Raw genomic sequence first — 19,175 nt, 5'->3', positions numbered from 1 at the left:
CCGCACGTCCCCATGTTTGAAGGAAATGTACTTTTTTTCTTTTTGATAAGGATGAGCCTGTGAGAATGTGTTTGCTTTAAAATACTTTAAAATAACAAAAAAAAAAGAAAGTTGGCTGTTATTTCCATGTATTTAGGTCCAATCAGAAAAACTGATGCCTACTGGTATTTTAAGGGGGTCCAAAGCTAAATGTTGCTGGTTGCTTTTATTAACCAAGAAAAAAGTTCAGCACTGGTGCCAGGTATCAAAACTACACGTAGTCACTTTCAGTAATGTTTGAATCAGTTTTAGCTGAGACGGCAAAAGGGTTTGCTCTCATGTACTGATCAACAGGAGGGAAAACAAAGATCAATCGATCAGTGACCACTTAGTGCCCGGTCATCCCGAATGAAAATTCAAACCAGACTCAGCCAGATTTATGGGGACATTTTTTGTAAAGATCAACAGGCAGATTGGAGTGGCGTCCGCCATTTTGCGGTCGCTGCAATGGTCTGTTGTGGTGAAAAAAGAGCTGAGTAAGAAGGCAAAGCTCTCAATTTACCAGTTGATCTTTGTCCCCGTACTCACCTATGGTCTTGAGCTCTGGGTCATGACCGAAAGAACGAGATCCCGAGTACAAGCGGCTGAAATGAGTTTTCTCCGGAGGGTAGCTGGGCGCTCCCTTAGAGATGGGGTGAGAAGCTCGGTCATCCGGAGCTCAGAGTAGATCTGCTTCTCCTCCACATTGAGAGGAGCCAGTTGAGGTGACCCAGGCATCTGGTCCGTACGCCTCCCTGGAGAGGTCTTCCGGGGATGTCCCACTGGGCGGACGCCCCAGGGAAGACCCAGGACACGCTGGAGAGACTCCGTCTCTCAGCTGGCCTCGGAACGCCTCGGGGTCCCCCCAGAGGAGAGGAAGGAAGTGGCCGGAGAGAGGGAAGTCTGAGCATCTTTGCTTAGACTGCTGCCCCCATGACCCGGTCCCGGATGAGCGGAAGAGGATAGATAGAATTTTTGTACATTTTAAACTTTGAGCTTGTGAAGAAGCGACTCATCCCAATGCATTTCTCCCCCATACAGATTTGAGAGAAAAACAACCTAAAGCAAAATGCGGAGACTACAGGCACCTCTTCTAGTCGTTCTTCTATGCTGCTGCTTGTCGAGAGCCAACCGGGTCTACGTTCACCCCTTCTATCTGTTTGCTGCTGATAATGTCAGCTGTGAGACCCTGAAGAACCAGATGAGCAAGCCTCTGGAAACACTCCCCGTCAGCCCCCTTGACAGTGAAGTCTTGACACCAGACAACAGGGACCCATCAAAAGTGAATCGACAGAACATCACTGAAAGGACGGCCTTTCTGGCTGAGCTGCTGAACCCACTCGGCCTGAGAATGTATCTTGCTCTCAGCAAGATGCAGAGCAGCAAAAACACCCTCTTTTCTCCCGTCAACACGTGTGAGTCTCTATTTAGTTTCTACCTGGGAGCTTCCAAGACGACGGCAAGCTTTTTTCTGGTACTTGACTTTGCTTTTTTCTCACAATAAAGATCATTCTTTAGAGTTTATTTTACATAATAAACCTGTTTTTTCCTCTTCAGAGTCTTCTAGGCCTGAGTGACATCGTCAGAGAGGAATGTTTGTCCATAGTGGATGGACACAAAGTTCTCGGCACCCTGCAGAACATTCATTCTTTCAGTGGACCCGAAGAGAAAATTACCACCCAAGTCTGGGCCTTCGCTCGCAAGGATGCTCAGCTATCAAGGGATTTTATCCAAGGAACACAGGACTTCTCCGACTCCTCATTTATCAGAGGAGTGGACTTCTCCAACCCCCAGGAGGCGGAGACTTTAGTGAACAGTTTTGTGGAGAAAACGTCAGATGGAAACTTGAGGAACGTCTTCGGAGACCTCAATCCCAGCAGCAACATTTTGTTCCTCTCCTCCTTCAACTTCCAAGGTTAGTCTCTGTTGGCTTTAATTTGACAATTATTACATTTCAGATATACTTTCAATCTTTTTGCAACACATTTACCACCTTATTCTCACAGGGAAGTGGAAAACAGCCTTCCAGCCCGAGAAGACTTCCCTGCAGGAGTTTTACTTGAATGCAACAACAACAGTGATGACTCCAATGATGACGCGCACAGGCCGCTACCACTACCTGAACGATAAGGTAAGAAGCAGTGCAGGAAATTAGTAGTTGCTTTCACGCAGGACTTCAACGGATATATTTTTGTTTTGCCAATCTGAAGTTGAAGAGATGCACGGTTCTGAAACTGCCTCTGACCAAACAAGCCTACATGCTGCTGGTTCTGCCTCATGAAGGAGTCAACCTCAACAACATCGAGACAGAAGGAAATCTGCACATGAATGTTTTTTCTGCCTGGCATCAGAACCTTCAAGAAGGGTGAGTACTTTTCTTTTATGGGACACCTTTAATTCTGTTTTTGTTCAGATATTTAATTGAAATAATCTATTATTCACTAGTCCATTGGAGCTGTCACTCCCGAAGCTCTCCACGTCTTCTGTGAACGACCTGAACGACCTGCTGACCAACATGAGCCCAGAAATCGAGGCCAAGTTGTTGGGCTCTGAGGCCGAGTTCAGCCAGCTCAGCAACATCACACCTTTCAGCATAGATAAGGTAAATTTCTTAAAAGGGGGAATTTTGCAAAGCCTCATGTGTATGTATGTGTTCATTAGTGCAGTCATAAACGATTATTTTAATAGTTGACTAATTACCGATTATTTTTTCAGAGTGGTTGACCAATCGGGTCATGTGCAAACTGGATGTTAAGCACACATCTTAACCATCATTAGCTTAAAACTAACCAAAAAATAGTTATATCACATTACCTGCGATAATGCTAGTGTGAATGCTGTAAGCTAAGATCGATAGCTAAAGATGCTGAAATTGATAGCTGAAATCATTGAAGCTGAAAGCCAGCTAAAATATTAGTTAAATGCTAAGTTAGCCTAAAAAAATGAAAGTTAGCCACAATATCTAGCATGCAGCTAAAACATTAGCTAAACAAGAGAAGCCCAAATTAGCCAAAATAGCTAGCATGCAGCTGAAATATTAGCTAAACTCCAAATTAGCCTAAAAACTGGGATAAAGAAACCTAAATTACCCAAAATAGGTAGCATGCAGCTGAAATATTAGCTGAACTCTGAAATAGCCTAAAAAACCGAAAAAATCCAAAATTAGCCAAAATAGTTAACATGCACCTGAAATATTAGCTTAACTCAAAATTAGCCTAAGAGACTGAAAAAAATCCTAAATTAGCCAAAAAAGCTAATATGTAGCTAAGATGTTAGCTAAATTCCAAAAAAGCCTTAAAAAAATTAATATATACCAAAATAGTCCAAAAAGCTAGCATAATGGCATTATAACTTTCAACTTTACTACACTCTGACTATAATATAAAGTAACGACTAACCGACTATTAAATTAGTCGTTGAGTATTTTAATAGTCGATTAGTCATCGATTAGTCGACTAATCGTGGCAGCCCTAGTGTGCATCACCAAAAATGTGTTTGTTCTGCCCTCAGGCTGTAAACACGGTGCGGTTAGACTTGTCGGAAGAAGGAGCAGAACCTGAAGACGAGAAAGAAGCAGCAGGCGTCCCTCTGAGACTGTCATTCAACAGACCGTTCTTCTTCTCCGTCATTGAAGGATACAACAACGCCATTCTCCTCCTGGGCAGGATCACCAACCCCTCACTTTGAAGATGCGTAGCAGGATGACAAATACTCAACTAACTATATTTAATTATTATTAAATTATAAAGTCTATAGCTTATATTTCTGCAGGAATTAGCTTTTAATATTTTGTAATGATTGTGAGGTTGTTAAGTCAGTATTTAAAACATTACCTCACTGGAGGCTATTCTCCAGTCAGCTGAAAATGTAGTTTATTTCTTTTGCAGTAAATTTTATTTGCAGAGTTTTGTACTGTATTTTCCACTAGGATTGGTAACGGTCATCTTTTGTGATGGAAAAGCTTGTATATTTCATAATTTTTATTTTGTTTCGCTTTGATTTGCAATTGCAAAAATAAATGGATTTTGAACACTGAAAGTCATTTTTGGAATTACTTAAAGAGAAACTGGTGAAAAGAATAGAGAGAGCTCTGGTCATGTGATTCAATGGAGAGTCCGTTAACATTCATGAAGTAAAACTCAAATGGAGCACATACTGTATAAGTATTGTACCTGTGATAACGGCACCAAATAGTAGACTTTCATTGGTTTGAAACCCTGCAATGGACGACTGCAATAATTAAGTCAATTTATATAGAAAAATGCATCGAATAAATAGATAACTTACAGTTTAAACATTAATTTTGACTCAGTACTGGTAATAATAAATTTAAAGGGTCTGTCTTAACCAAACGTTCACTATGTAACTAACTACATGTGCAATTTGAAAAAAATAAGAGCTAAAATCACCCCCAAAAAAGCAAATTGCCACTCTATGGGCCGCGTTTGACAAGTGCCAACAGGTTTCATTTATTGCGTTGTAACCCTTGTGCTATTCAAGGCATGTTTACATTAAAAGTGGGGTCATCTGGATTCCACAAGACAGCACACGGAACATTTTTGTTTCAAGGATTTCTTATCTTCACTGGTGTCCAAGAAAGACATAAAATCCAATCCATCTTTGTCATGGGAGGGATCACATATCAATATAAGGATGGGGTCATCTGGACCCCATAAGAGAGCATGAGAGTTAAGGAGAATTGCAATCACTTGCAGACAATTGTCTGTCTGGTACATATTGTAATACAGGGTTCCTACACATTTCTTCAAGTTAAATTTAAGAGTTCGTAAGATTTTTTTAATTAGCTGCATTCAAATGAGCTGCTGTTTTCATTTCTGTGGTCAAATCAGCCGTCACTGGACTTTTTTCTTTTTTTTTTTCCCCCCCAAGAATAGAGACGTATTTCTGTGACGGGCAATAACAGTATTTTATGACGGAGGCGGAGCCAGCTTTAGGTGTGTTTGAGATCTCTCGCCCCTCGCCTGTAACGTCGGCGAGACCAGGCGGGGAAACACGCCTAAGATGAAGGCGAACAGCGACACTATATGAGAACAGGGAGTTGGGGGTTGTTCTTAATATACGATTGAATTTTAAAGTACCTTTCCTCCTTAGTATGAACTTATCTATTACGTTTTTTTATAGTAATGTTCAGCATCTGTCCGCGTACAACAGATGAAAAATAACAATTTTATTGTCCACTATCCCAGAGAAATAAATAAATTAAAATTAACTTTTAAAAGCCACAGATGATTTGAAATCTGGTTTGTTTTTACATCAGTGATTCACAATTTTCCAGAGAGAGTTTAAAAATATGCAGATTTAGGGTCAGTTATTTCTGTACAGCATCACGTCAAAGTACAAGAACTGTCAGAACACCGTTTCCCACAATGCATTGTTCGGTAGTCATCAAGGCGGCTTGCAGCCAGCACAGCACCAGATTTCCATTTGCACCGCCTCTTTCTCACGATATTTTTTAAGAAAATTGACAGGTGACGTCAGAGTCAAAACTACCCAAGATGCACCGCAGTCTCGGTAATCTGCGCAGCACTGCGTGCGTTTGCATGATCTCAGACAAACCTATTTTGTGACAGAGGCGGAGCCAACATTCTGTTATGGAGGCGGAGCTAGCAATTTGGGACGAAGCAGAGGCCGTTTCTATGATTTATTTTTTAGTTAAAACTTAATTTTTGTCACAAATAAGTATTTATTTTTAGACAAATATCAGATGTGAGAGACAACAACGCTCTGACATTCTCCATTTACAGCACAATATTCCAGCTCAACATCAGTACATAGAAGTTTTTTTCCCCACATAGTAGTATACTATATTGTCCCATGCGTTCTTTTTACCCACATTACATTCCACAATTCATCTTCAAACGTTTCTTCAGAGTCTCTGAGGTTTGCATAAAGATTCAGTAGTGTTGGCTCTTCAACTCTCCACCTGTCAGTTCTTTAAACTATTTTACCAGAGCAGAGTGAGAGGTTTCAGTCACTGGGTTCACATTTTTACTGGTTCTGTTCTGCAAGTTCCCGGGCTTCTTTGACAAGATCCATTAAAGTGGAGAACATGGAGATGTCCTCTGGCTGAAAACCCATTTTCTGGATCTGAGGCAGCAGAGAGAGAAATCACAAGTCAGTTTTAATAAAAAAAATAACCATAGAGCAATAGCAGAAGTACCTGTAGTATTTATAATATTTAACATTATTGAGTTTTAAAAAACATCTTTCTATGTTCGTTTTTGCCCTTAAACCTACCTGTTCCCCCAAGTATTCCACATCCAGAGCCAGCTGAAGTCGAATCTTGGTGTCATCCGTGGGTCCCCCGTTTGCTCCTGCTGTTGTGGTTGCAGCTGCACCCTTTCTGGCCTGCTTCAAGCGCTTTAAGCTCTCTTCCATCTTTCTCACTGAGCTCAGCACCTCTGATATGGTCTCATAATATCTAAAGAAGAGAAGAGAATCCACTTTTATAACTCTGCAAGAGTCATTGTGAAAGTGGGTTTACAGACTGTGTATTGGAGCTCACTTCTGCGTGCAGTCGGACAACACCACCCGCAGCCACGCTTGTGCTGTTACGGGGGTGACCAACCCTGTGGAGTCGGTCAACAGCTGATGGAGGGGCCGCAACGCGTTGTCCATGTATGCAGATGCACGGACCGGCATATCCTGTGAGAAGGGAGAGTTAAAGGTAAGAAAAAATTATCCCTTTTTGTTCAATGATCTTTGAGAGTTTTAATAGAGTTTCATGTCATCCTTAATGGTGTGTTCATACAACAAAATAGCTTTAAATTTTATTTTTTTTTTATCTTTTCGCCCCTTTTTTTTGCTCATCATTAAACTTGAGTTATTTTAAAATTAAATTCTAAGATCAGTTTGCGTTGTGAGTAGGGCTGCAGCGATTAGTTGACCAGTCGACTATCAAAATAGTCAACAGCTAATTTAATAGTTGATTAGTCGTTACTTTATAATATAACGAAGTTGGAGTGTAATAAAGTTGAAAGTTATCATGGTATTATGCTAGCTTTTTGGACTTTCTGGGAATTTATTAACGCTTTTTTAGGCTAATTTGGACTTCAGCTAATATTTCAGCTGCATGCTAGCTATTTTGGCTAACTTAGGCTTTTTTGTTTTTGTTTTAAGGCTATTCTGGAGTTTAGCTAATACTTCAGCTACATACTAGCTGCTTTGACTGACTTATGCTTTTTTTGTTTTTAGGCTATTTTGGATTTTAGCAAATTTTTCAGCTGCATACTAGCTGTTTTGGCCAACTTTCGCTTTTTTGTTTTTTAGGCTATTTTGAATTATAGCTAATATTTCAGCTACATACTAGCTTATTTGGGTAACTTTGGCTTTTTTTTGTTTTTTAGGCTATTTTGAATTATAGCTAATATTTCAGCTACATACTAGCTTATTTGGGTAACTTTGGCTTTTTTTTGTTTTTTAAGCTATTTTGGGGTTTAGCTAATATTTCAGCTGCATGCTAGCTGTTTTGACTAACTTAGACATTTTTTCATTTTTTAGGCTAATTTGGCATTTAAATAATTTATCTGGCTATCAGCTTCAGCGTTTTCAGCTACTATAATCTTCAGCTGCAAATTCAGCTTACAGCATTCATACTCCCAAGTAATGCTAAATATCTAGTTTTTCGTTAAAAGCTAATGATGGTTAAGATCTGTGCTTCACATCCAGTTTGCACATGACCCGATTAGTCGACTAATTCTGAAAAAAATAATCAAGATTAGTGGAATATTAATTAATCATTTGTGGCAGCACTAGTTGTGAGCTGAACATCCTATAGAGCTCTGTCACACCTAAAGAGAAGTAGTTTATTAAAACATTATAGCAGTATTTATCATCATAATATATTTGTTAATCTGGAAAAATGAGCCCCTCATTACAAATTAATGGCTTTCAGGGTAATGCAATTCAGAGAACAACAGACATCATCCTCATGTCACATAATGAAATAGGGGGAGAAACATGATCTGCTTACTTTATTAGTCCTGCGGTACAGACGTGGGACCTCAGATGCACTTTTCAGGAAGCGGCAGCAGCGTTCGGTCAGATGCTGCGTCATCCTGGTGTTCAGGGAGGGGATGCTGCTCGACAAGCAAGACTTGGAGTCTGCTAGGGCGTCTGATAGAGAAGAATGCTAATTTAAGTCAAAGAGGAGCTCAAATAATGACAAAAGAAACCAATAGAGTTTTTATGTTTGAACTTTCTATAAAGACCCTAAAATGGCTCGTACAAAACTTACCTTCAACAACACTAAAGTTCTTGAATCCAATGGCTTCTAGTCGTTGCCTGACCATCTCCGATAGTTGTGGGATCTAAATACACATTAGTTTTGGTGTGTTAACACAAACCAGGACAAACATTGGTTCTTTAAATCTCATTCATTTATCCTCTCTGCTGCTATTAACATCATAGAGCAGGGGTGTCAAACTCAATCGCACAGGGGGCCAAAATCCAAAACATATCTTAGGTTGCGGGCTGAATAGAAAAACTATAAAGAAAAACAGAAAAAAAACGTAACTTTTCAACTTTATTATGGTCTAAATATATAGCATTACCTGCAAAAATGTTAATGTGAATGCTGTAAGCTGAATTTGGTGCTGAAGATTCTAGTGCTGATAGCTGAAAGTGCTGAAATTGATAGCTAAAAACGCTGTAGCTGAAATCACTCAAGCTAACAGCTGAAAATGCTGAAGCTGATAGCCAGCTAAAATATTAGCTGATTGCCAAATTAGCCTAAAATTTTTTTTAAAGTTAGCTGAAAAAACAGCTAAACTTCAAAATAGCCTAAAAAACTTTTTTTAAAAGCCTAAATGAGCCAAAATAGGTAGGGTGTAAATATTAGCCTAACTCCAGAACAGCCTAAAAAACTTCAAAAAAAAATATCCTAAATTGGCCAAAACAGCTAGCATGTAGCTAAAATATTAGCTAAACTTCAAAATAGCCAAAAAATCTTAGTAGATGCCAAAATAGTCCAAAAAGCTCACAGAATGGCATTTTTTTATACTGTAACTTTTTAACATAATTATGAATAAAAACAGGCAGGAATATTATTCCAGAATAAATCAACTTAACTTTCAATATTTTACTTCCCCCCCCCCAAAAAAATGTTTGTTTAAATTATACAAGTTAGAAATTAGTGCAAGATAACATCGGGCCATTAATAACAATAAAATAAAATGATCTGGAGGGCTGGATTCAGCCCCCGGGCCTTGACTTTGACATATGTGTCTTGGTGAGTATTTTATGACATTTTCTACCCACTTTTTCTGCTTTTTGGGGATCTACTTTTTTGTCAGATCTGTTCCCAAAAATACGAGCATTTTTGTAATATATTTGTGATATCCATAATCATAGATTCACAATCTTTATAAATATAGTAGAGTAGAAAAAATACATTCTGGGGGAAAAAATGTATTTATTGCTCTAAAATGCTAAATAATGCTGGATTTTAAGTTTATAAACTGAAAGTAAGCCTAAGACTGTCAGCGGAAGTAAATGACCTTAAAATAAAGTCTTGGTGAAGATTCCTGTTTTGTGTGTTTTGTTCTAGTAGAAAAAAATGAGACTGAAGTTTATAGCAACTATACAGCTATATTATATTAAACTGTAATATTCGTGGTTCGATCTGTGAATTGAATCGGATTGCCACTTCAATAACGATCCACATCCGTAAAAGATAACATAATTTATGTTTGTATTCAACAATTTTTAAAAACTAGAAAGAACTATTATTTTTAACGAACAATAAATTCATTTTTTTGTGTGCCTCCACCTGGTCCTGCAGCTTCTGCACATCAGCGGCGATGTGAACCAGCTGTTTGGTGGACAGAGAAGCCGGGCTTCCGCTCTCACTGCCGCCGTCATCCATGGAAGTGCGGCTGGACGTGGAGGAGGCCGAGCTGGGCAGAGGCCTCACCGGCTCCTTTGGCCCCTCAGTGGGAGGAGTCTTTGTCAACACCTAACCACAAATTTAAAATTAGTTTGTGTTATAGAGGTATTTTTTTAAATGGTGATTATTAATAATTGCATTGTTGTGTTTTTATGAGCAGAAAGTTTACCTCATCGAGGAACTGGGCATACCGCGAAAACAACTGGAGCGTGAGCTTCCAAAAGCGATGGGTCAAAGGAGGCAGATACACTTTATCTGCCCAACACTTCAACAAACAGGACCACAACACTTCAGACACCTGAAGATGATACGTGCTTCCAGCTAAAAAAGACAAAACTTGATTATTGTGATGATTTCATCTGGTAAACGTGTGGTGGATCATAAAGGCCTACCTGATGCTGCCTCTAATCCATCACTTATGGAGTTTTCCAGGCGTCCTGCTATTTCCTTATACCTACAAAAAAACAAAAACAACAACAACAAATGAGTGTTATTCAGAACAGTGTGTGACAGTTTCCTTTTTAAACACAATCATGCTCGAAACAGGCGTTGGAAATTTTTGAGTGCTGGGAAAAGCGGTACGGAGGGGGTTGTGAAATGCGGCCAAAAGACCTTTGGGTTGACGCAGAGTCATGTATGTTTTTGTGCTTTACGCTGTGCGTGGGTCTGTGGGGGCGGTGGAAAAATCCCAAGCAGCAGATAACTTTGTTCTTTTTTGTTGTGCGGATCAATCCGTCAAAGCCTGAAAGACCCACTCTGATCATCTTCTGATCTAGCATTCCCAGTGGTCTTTTAATTATATTTAAATGGTTTTTATCCAAAATAAAAGAAAAAAAGAGTTGTTTTCTTGGACAGAGTTTCTGCAGAGCAGTTCAGTAGAAAATTCTGTGCAGGACCACAGACACAGAGCAATCTTGAGATAAATTTTCTTAATATAACTCCTATCACCAAGAAAATGCCACAAGGACTCATTAAAAAACATAATTTTCATCAGAGTGGATCTTTAACTATAAAACACTACGTTCTCTGTTAAAAATGGCTTTGATTGGCTACCACTATCTTGTCTTTTCATGCTATTAATCGACTAATCAACTATTAAAATAGTCGATTAGTCATTACTTTATATTATATAGAGTCAGAGTGTAGTAAAGTTCAAAGTTATAATGGTATTATGCTAGCTTTTTACACTATTTTGGCATTTATTAAGGTTTTTTCAGGGTTTTATAGCGTAGCTAATATTTTAGCTACATGGTAGCTATTTTGGCTAACTTAGGCTTTTGTTTAGGCTATTTTGGAGTTTAGCTAGCATTTCAGCGACATGCTAGCTGTTATGGCTAATTTAGGCTCTTTTTCAGTTTTTTAGGCTAATTTGGCATTTAACTAATACAGTATTTTAGCTAGCTATCAACTTCAGTGTTTTCAGCTATTGACTTTAGCGTTTTTAGCAATAAATCTCAGCATCTTCAGCTATCAGCACTAGCATCTTCAGTGGCTAAATTCCTCTTACAGCATTCACACTAGCATTATCCCAGGTAATGCTACATATCTAGTTTTTAGTTAGTTGAAAGCTAATGATGGTTAAGATTTGTGCTTTACATCCAGTTTGCGCATGAGCCGATTAGTAGACTAATCGGAAGAAAATAATCAGTGATTAGTCAACTATTAAAATAATCGTTTGTGGTAACACTAACATCCGGCCCCTGAGATCATTTTATATTATTATTATTATTAATGGCACAATGTTATCTTGTAACATCCCAATTTTTGACAGAATATATATTTTATGTTGAGCAAAAAATTTACATTTTTTTAATATTTAGGTTGATTTGTTATGGAATAATATTCCATAGTTACATTTTTAAAAAATTTCAAATTTCATTTTTTTATGTATTCAATATTTTTTATCGTGTTCGGTTGGGTTTGACACTCCTGCCTAAGAGAGATAACTGCATATTTTTTAGAAGAAAAAAAAATCAATATTTGTAGAATTTTCATTAAAATTTGCACACATTTTAACACTTGGTATAAGATTTCTTTTAATAAAGTAGGCTGAACAACAATGATCTATTCAAAACAAAAATTGCATAAAAAGTGAAATGATTAAAAATGCAGTCTTTACCGTAGCTGAAAGTAAACGGGTAGGTTCCATTTGTTGTGGAAGCTGGTGTACGAGGGGTGAACCCTCAGCCTCTTCACGCTGGCCTGCGAGCTGCACTGCCTCTCAAACCGCCGCACAAACTCAATCGTTACGCTGTACCGCTAGAAAAACAACAACATTCAAACATTCATAATCAGCTCAATCTAAAAGCACTTCAGTCACTGCAGCTGTACCTCAAAGAAAATATCCGGGTTTCCGGGGTTGAAGATGTACGCCAGCCTTTCTTCTATTCCTTTAATCATCTCTGGCCACACAGAGTTCACCAGGAAATCATAACCCGGCACTGTGTCGGCTTTATCACTGAAGAGTAGAACATTTGGTAAAAAAATAGAAAACGTATTAGTAAATGATGCATAATAGTGGAAAAACAACTGTTACAGATTCAAATAATCACAGAAGAACGAAATGCTTTAGATGATTTCTTGATCACCTGGATATCGTTCCTCCAGTCACTTCTCTGAGCTGTCTGCAGTGAAGAGGAACAAACTCCAACAGTCTGGAGTACATCAGCTGGAGTCCATTCGGGCTGGACTTCACCGCCTCCTCATTTATCACCTGAGAACAGCACAGACCCTCAGATTTTATTCCAGAAAACAGTCAGTTTGACTGCTGTTGTAAAGAAGATGTTTACCTGATCCATGTAAGGTTTGACGAGAACTTGTCCCACCAGAGCTTCAGCGTCTCGAGTCTTGTCGATGGTGGCGTACGTCCTCAGGCAGTGACGCACCATGTCCACGTTGGACGTCTGCAGGCCCTCGATCAACAGACCCTCAAGCGACTGCTGCAGCATGGAGGTGATCCCTGCAATACGCTGTCAGAGCAAATACGACATGGCGGAGGGTTCTTTTTGAGACAAATCAAGTTGTTATTAGATGGATACTCTTTATTAATTTCCTCAACTGCTGCTTACTGGTCTGACTTTATCCAGAAGGGGCATTCCTTTGCTTTGCACAGCATGGAACTGGAGTTGGTTGAATTCTGTGGCGATCCGTTCCAGAATCTGACCTGCTAATAAAGGACTGTGTGCACAAAGACTTATTAGTCAAAACATTGTAATGATGTTTATTACTAAGTTCTTACATTTTTTAACAGCAACAAAGAAAAGCTGCAAACTACGCCTTTACTCAAGCAATTTAACTGTAATTTTCTAGCATCGACCACGTCATAGAATTTTAGCTTTCTGTAAAATTGTACAATTTCCTGGACTGACTGACAGCAGTTTTTATGAGTTCCCACCTGCTGAGTTCCAGAGAATTGGATTCTTTGGAGTTCTGCGAGTGGAGGATTTTCTCAATCTTCTCCACTGAGCGAACGACTTGAATCAACCTCAAAACACAAACCTATCGTGAACAGAAAAGAAAAAAAGCAGATATTTAAACTGAATTATTTTCATTAGATGATTAAGCTGAGTAAATTAAAGGCATTTTTTGTGTGTTAACCAAAAAGAAAAACTAATTTTATTACATGTAGCAACAAAAAAGCAAGCTAACTTAAAGGTAATAAGGAAATCTAAACATGCTCAAAAATTGTACTTAAGGATTATTGAGTTTTATCACAAATGTAATCAAAATATGCCAGTAAACCTTTTTCTTTTGTAGATCATCCTGTTTGGACAGCTGGTTGTCAATGGCCTGTATTACTTCACTGACACAGGACCGCAGGCTCTAATAGAGCAAGAAAAGACAGAAATATACATAAATACTAAGACAGGACTTGTTGAAAGATTAATTATTAATAATACATACCATGACTTCCTCTCTTAACTGTCCTAAAGGCACAGATAGTTGATTAAGGGCTTTGTCCATTCCCACCTGAGACGAAAAAGAGATAAAAATTCACCCATCTTCACTAAATAGATCCACTGTAAAAGTTAAAAACAATAAATAATGGATTTTAGAAACTTGTAATTGTTACAGTTTTCTATCTAAAAAAACAACATTGAGGAGAACCTTTGAATATGCATATATATATATATATATAAGAGCCGGGAATTGATTAAAAAAAATGTAACTAATTAATCGCAAACTTAGGGAAAAAAATTAATCGCGATACTGTAATTTTTTTAGTCAGTGTTTGCTCAGCACATATGATCTGTGAATAATCACAATATGAAATCAGACACATTTAGGCTGTTTATTTTTTATAAATGCTGTCAATTACAAAAAATATCAGATTGATCACACTTTTGTGTTATGATTAATTGCCATTTTTAACCAAGTGCATTTTTTATGACAATATGCAACTCTTTTTTTTTTTTATCTTCAAACAAGAACGACAAAAATCAACGGAAATCTTTTGAACAAAAACAAGCCACAGAGAAAATGTTTCCCTCATTTTTGTCGTCTGAAATGTTTACATTTATCAAGTGTCCATCATTTAAAGGGGATAATTTATAATGAAGTGTTTTAACGCACGCTGTAGAAGCCTGAACCGCCGAGGCAAAGTGAAGGACTGTTTCTCCGCGACGTGTAGTTAAATATAACGCATTCATTATTTTTGATTAATCGCACGTGTTAAAGCATTAAAGTTCAAAGCCCTAATGTAAGTTTGAAAGAAAAAATATATAAACACAGTAGGTGAAAATATCATAATCATACAGTTGAAAAATAAATATAATGTTTTGGTATTTAGCTGGTTCTCCCATATTAACAGTTAAATGTGTTATGTTGAATATGTTAGTTAAGACAAATATGTGTAAAACAGGTCCTGGAAGGAACACCCCCAAAACAAACAACTAGTTTTATATATATATATTAATATATTTAATACATTTTACTTAATTAATTTTCTCGTTCTAGGTTTTGCAGAACAGACTGAACAACTCACCAGGTTGGTGGAGAGATTAACGAAGTCTGCATAGTCCTTGTTGATGAGCTCCACCATGGCCGTTTTCAGTAACTTGTAATAGAGTTCCAGGTCTTCTCTCATCTCCTCCAGTTGTACCTGCTTTCGACACTCGGCCACAAACTGGTCGACGTCAAAGTCATCCTGAGCGCAGGATAAACAAACTTAAAGAACGGCGTTTTAGGTCGTATTTATTAGCGACAAAATTCGACGACACAGTGACAGTAAATATTACAGAGCAAAGCTGCACCTGACATACTGTGAAAACAGCAATTCTATTGTTAATAGTATTTGTGTTTCGTGTACACTGTTTTCTATACCACTAGCAATAAAAACGAGTACCTTTATTTAATAATTCAGAATGTTTTAAAGTCTAAACAGATATTTAATCGTCAGGCTCCCATCACAAAACCCATTTATGCTAGCTTACAAGGTATTAAAACGCGACTAACAAATCCTCACCTTCATGAAGACGTCCTTATCAAAACAAAGAGAATCGGGTCCCTTTGGAAGATTCATTTTGGATTTTAGAATAAAAACTAAGAATACTTTATTTTTGACTGATTAAAGTGACAAGCTAGGAGCTAGCTTTCCTAATCGAGCTTCCGCAAACATGGCACAAATACCAACGAAGAAGAACAAAGTCTGACGCCTCAGGACTAAAGCGCCCTCTGCAGGTTGATGATGGAATTTAGATACAGTGCATAACTACTGATGATGGCTGGGTTTAAAGAGGTTGTGAATGTTGTGTAGCTTTTGTCACAACACTGATATTTTAATTTTTGCTTGATGGAACTTTTAAGTGATGTTTTAAAACTTTTTTTAATATACTATTTATTTTGTTAAAAAAAAACACAAATAATATGATAATATATAATAATATTTCCACTCTATTTAAATGTGTTAAATCTGTTTTTCACAAGTTACTCTTCACCTATTTTACTGTTCTATTTAAAGGCTTAGAAGTTACAATTTGCTTATATTTCTACTAGTAGTTTTTTTTTTATCATGAAACATTTTAATTTATTTTTATGTCATAGTTGCTTGTTTCTTTTGGTTTGTTGACTATTTTGCATCACTTTTTGTTCAATTTCAATGAGTTTTTATTTTAAACTATTTTCCAATTAATTGAAAATATTGTTCAAGTTCTGTTTTTTTATCAAGTAATTTTAAAAAGAAAAACTTGCGAAAGAACATTCACAGCGAATAAAAACAGTTGAGATTTTGAGGTTCATGTAACATCCACCGCATTTATGAACAATATTGATATTGATGTTAGCGATATTGATTGGTGTATGATCGATAACCAAATGCTCAGTATCGGCCAGCCCTACCAGTAATATATATATAATAAAAAAAAAATGTTTGAATCGTTCGACTTCAATAAGTCCTAAAATACTCATCTGGTGTTGTTGTTTACATTTCTTGAATGAATTTCACCACAAAATGAACCCATTAGCCCTCACCATTCTGTCTGCGATAGAATAAACGCCTGTCTCTAATAAATCCCAGGGTGCCTTATTTTTTGGAATAAATGTCAGGGATACTAGTGAAGATATATGGCATTATGCTTTTAAGGTGTATCAATATTAATGCAGTAACATACGCATTTAATTAAAAAATGAACGTGTTATATTCCAAAATAAATGAACTTAAGTCCTAAACAACTTTCAAAATTTTAGTTTCCATAAAAATAAATTTTGTCAAAATTATATAAGTTCAAAATAAGCCCAAGATAACATCAGGCCATTAATAACAATAAAATAAAATAAAATGATCTGGAGGGCCAGATATAATTATCCGGAGGGCCGGATCTGGCCCCCGGGCCTTGAATTTGACACATGCTTTAGATAAATCAATCAACCAAAAAAAGACAATTTTATAGAGTTAAACATTTATTTATTTATTTGGCACTTCCGTAACTCCATATCTTGACGGTCATACCTCTTCTCCTGGTTTGGGATGGAGAGTGCAATCTGATTGGTTGAGAGCTGTGGGCTTTAGTGTCAGGTGATGCAGCGGCAGAGAGCCACTACTTTACTCCCTTTTCCTCCGTCAGAATTGGTCACCACTCAACCCGGATGCTGGATGTTTGCCTTCGTTATCGGTAGGTTTCTCCACTTCTTTAATCTCAGTAAAGAAGAATTGTTTCTGTATTCTTGATGCAGAAGCTCCGCAGAAGCAGGTGGAACACAAATCATTTTTATTAAAAAATAAAAAACCGGAATCGCTGCATTCAGTGGGGTTCACTCTTCCGCACAGATCGTGACCAGCCGTGAGAGAGTGAGGAGGAGACAGTAAGGAGGAGAACGGGTGAGGAGCATCGCTACCGAGAGCGATGGCGGAGTGCGGGAGGAAGGCGCTGTCTCTCCTGGAGGCGGCCCGCTCCCGGTACGAGAGCCTGCAGATATCCGACGACGTGTTCGGCGAGTCCGGGGATGACAGTAGCGACAACCCCTTCTACAGCACCTCCGGAGACTCCGACTCCGACAACTGCATCGCCGAGGTGGGAGAGGAGGAGAACCCGCAGCATCATCATCATCATCCAAAGCGAGGCGGCAAGGATGGAGCCGGTGGCGGGAACAGCGGCGCGGGTCCCCCGGGCTGTCTGTCCCACACGCAGGCGGAGGAGGAGGGCTGGACGGAGACCCTGCAGGATGTCACCGTGCCGCCCTACAATGACACTCACGGTAACTGCAGGAGACACTTGATGCAGGCGAGGCTTTGGGCTGCAAGTTGAGATCATGTTTTTCAGGTCATGCAGGATGGAACTGCAAGCTGTGTGGTTTTGATGCATGTGCAGCTAGTGAGATGCATGACACCCCCATCAGCATTAGCAGTTATGAAATAATGACAAACGTTTAGCCTTTGATACTTCACCCCATGCTGACTTGTGCATGCATGTTCATGCTTCAGGGGGTTGTGAGGTATGGGGTCAGATTAGTCTCATAATGACACGTATTTATGTATTTATGAAAACATGCAATTCACAAATCCACATTACTAATTGTTTGATTTCAAGCATAGGTTGTAAAAAATACACAAATATTTCAAACTCATTACAGAAAAAAGGAAATGCATTGATTATAAAATAGAAAACAAACAAAAGCAAACTACACTTACGTCACATTTGATTCATTAGATATAGTAATTATTAACCCTTTAGCACCTAAGGCGTCACCGGTGACGCTTGAACACAAAATCTTTAACATACTGTAACTTTACAACGGCTAACACAATCAACAAAATTCCAGTAGATTCTGAAGGAATTGAAAAGTTACATCAAATCAAAGAACATAAAGACTGAAGCTCCGCTGTTAAAGGGTTAATTGAAGGCTAGCTCCGAAGCTGCGATCACACCGCCATCGGATATTTGCGTTTAAGCCACTATTTCCAATGAAACGTCTATGTTCAAAAATCATGTTCGTCCATCACTAAACACACTTTTTAATAATTAAGCAAAATATTATGCAGAAATGCCATCCTTTATGGCACAATGGACTGCTGCAGCTTTGAGTCCAAACCGACATATGGTTGTGGCAGATATAACTCAACCCCCTTCCTGCTGACTTATTCAAATGACTAAAAACACAATTGCAAATGTGTCCATTGCTTTGGAAAAATTTCATTAATAAGAGTAGGGATTTCTTTTTGTGTATTTCAGCAAAAAATATATATATATATACCAGTAATTTAAGGAAAGAAAAAGAAACATATGTCACATGTCAAGTCCCGGGGCCGGATCAGGCCCTCCGGGTACTTACATTTATTGTTATTAATGGCCCGATATTATCTTACACTTATTTCTAACTTGTATAATTTTGACAAAATATATTTTTATGGAGAGTAAAACATTGAAAGTAATTTAAGGTTTATGTTGATTAATTCTGGAATAATATTCTTGCCTGTTTTTATTCATTGTACTGTTAAAAAGTTACAGGTTTAAAGTTTTAAAAAATTACCACTCTGCTAGCTTCTTGGAATATTTTGGGTTTTACTGAATTTTTTAAGACTGTTTTGGAGTTCAGCTAATCTTTCAGCTACACGCTAGCTGTTTTGGCTAATTTAGGCATTTTTTTATTTTTTTAGGTTGTTCTGGAGTTTAGCTAATATTTCAGCTACATGCTAGCTGTCTTGGCTAATTTCGGCGTTTCTTTTTTTATTTTTTTAGGTTGTTCTGGAGTTTAGCTATAATTTCAGCTACATGCTAGCTGTCTTGGCTAATTTCGGCGTTTCTTTTTTATTTTT

At 38.0% G+C, this 19,175-nt stretch overlaps 3 protein-coding genes across 6 annotated transcripts in view; 2 read left to right on the top strand and 1 right to left on the bottom strand.

Annotated features, from left to right (window-relative positions):
* Nucleotides 1-926: 926 nt before the first annotated feature.
* agt (angiotensinogen) lies at nucleotides 927-4,056 on the top strand. Its single transcript, XM_024296434.2, has 6 exons — nucleotides 927-1,492; nucleotides 1,576-1,933; nucleotides 2,025-2,149; nucleotides 2,229-2,383; nucleotides 2,464-2,620; nucleotides 3,529-4,056. Exons 1-6 carry the CDS (start codon nucleotides 1,088-1,090, stop codon nucleotides 3,703-3,705), a joined length of 1,377 nt encoding a protein of 458 aa, XP_024152202.1. The 5' UTR covers nucleotides 927-1,087; the 3' UTR covers nucleotides 3,706-4,056.
* A 1,646-nt stretch (nucleotides 4,057-5,702) lies between these two features.
* Nucleotides 5,703-15,573, bottom strand: cog2 (component of oligomeric golgi complex 2). The gene is made up of 18 exons (XM_024297129.2): nucleotides 15,390-15,573; nucleotides 14,910-15,071; nucleotides 13,829-13,894; nucleotides 13,667-13,747; nucleotides 13,320-13,423; nucleotides 12,994-13,102; nucleotides 12,715-12,894; nucleotides 12,514-12,638; nucleotides 12,257-12,383; nucleotides 12,045-12,184; nucleotides 10,318-10,379; nucleotides 10,095-10,246; nucleotides 9,809-9,994; nucleotides 8,276-8,348; nucleotides 8,012-8,154; nucleotides 6,545-6,684; nucleotides 6,277-6,460; nucleotides 5,703-6,126 (listed from the first exon to the last, which is right to left on the bottom strand). The coding sequence occupies exons 1-18, from the start codon at nucleotides 15,444-15,446 to the stop codon at nucleotides 6,028-6,030; spliced, it is 2,190 nt and encodes a 729-aa protein (XP_024152897.1). The 5' UTR covers nucleotides 15,447-15,573; the 3' UTR covers nucleotides 5,703-6,027.
* Nucleotides 12,667-19,175, top strand: part of pgbd5 (piggyBac transposable element derived 5) — a 31,516-nt gene continuing 25,007 nt past the window's right edge. For 2 of the 4 annotated variants that reach the window (XM_024297131.2, XM_024297130.2), the window contains exons 1-5: nucleotides 12,667-12,679; nucleotides 12,754-12,877; nucleotides 14,882-14,912; nucleotides 16,987-17,034; nucleotides 17,190-17,617. In XM_024297131.2, coding sequence (XP_024152899.1) covers nucleotides 17,266-17,617 — 352 coding nt within the window. In that variant the 5' untranslated portion in view covers nucleotides 12,667-12,679; nucleotides 12,754-12,877; nucleotides 14,882-14,912; nucleotides 16,987-17,034; nucleotides 17,190-17,265. Of the gene's footprint in view, nucleotides 12,680-12,753; nucleotides 12,878-14,881; nucleotides 14,913-16,867; nucleotides 17,035-17,189; nucleotides 17,618-19,175 lie in introns of those variants that run through there. The other 2 variants (XM_036215484.1, XM_036215483.1) reach the window with 2 other exon arrangements.

Source organism: Oryzias melastigma, linkage group LG15 (genome assembly GCF_002922805.2).
Source record: "Oryzias melastigma strain HK-1 linkage group LG15, ASM292280v2, whole genome shotgun sequence".
Lineage (NCBI taxonomy): Eukaryota > Metazoa > Chordata > Actinopteri > Beloniformes > Adrianichthyidae > Oryzias > Oryzias melastigma.
This window is presented reverse-complemented; position numbering and strand designations above follow the sequence as displayed.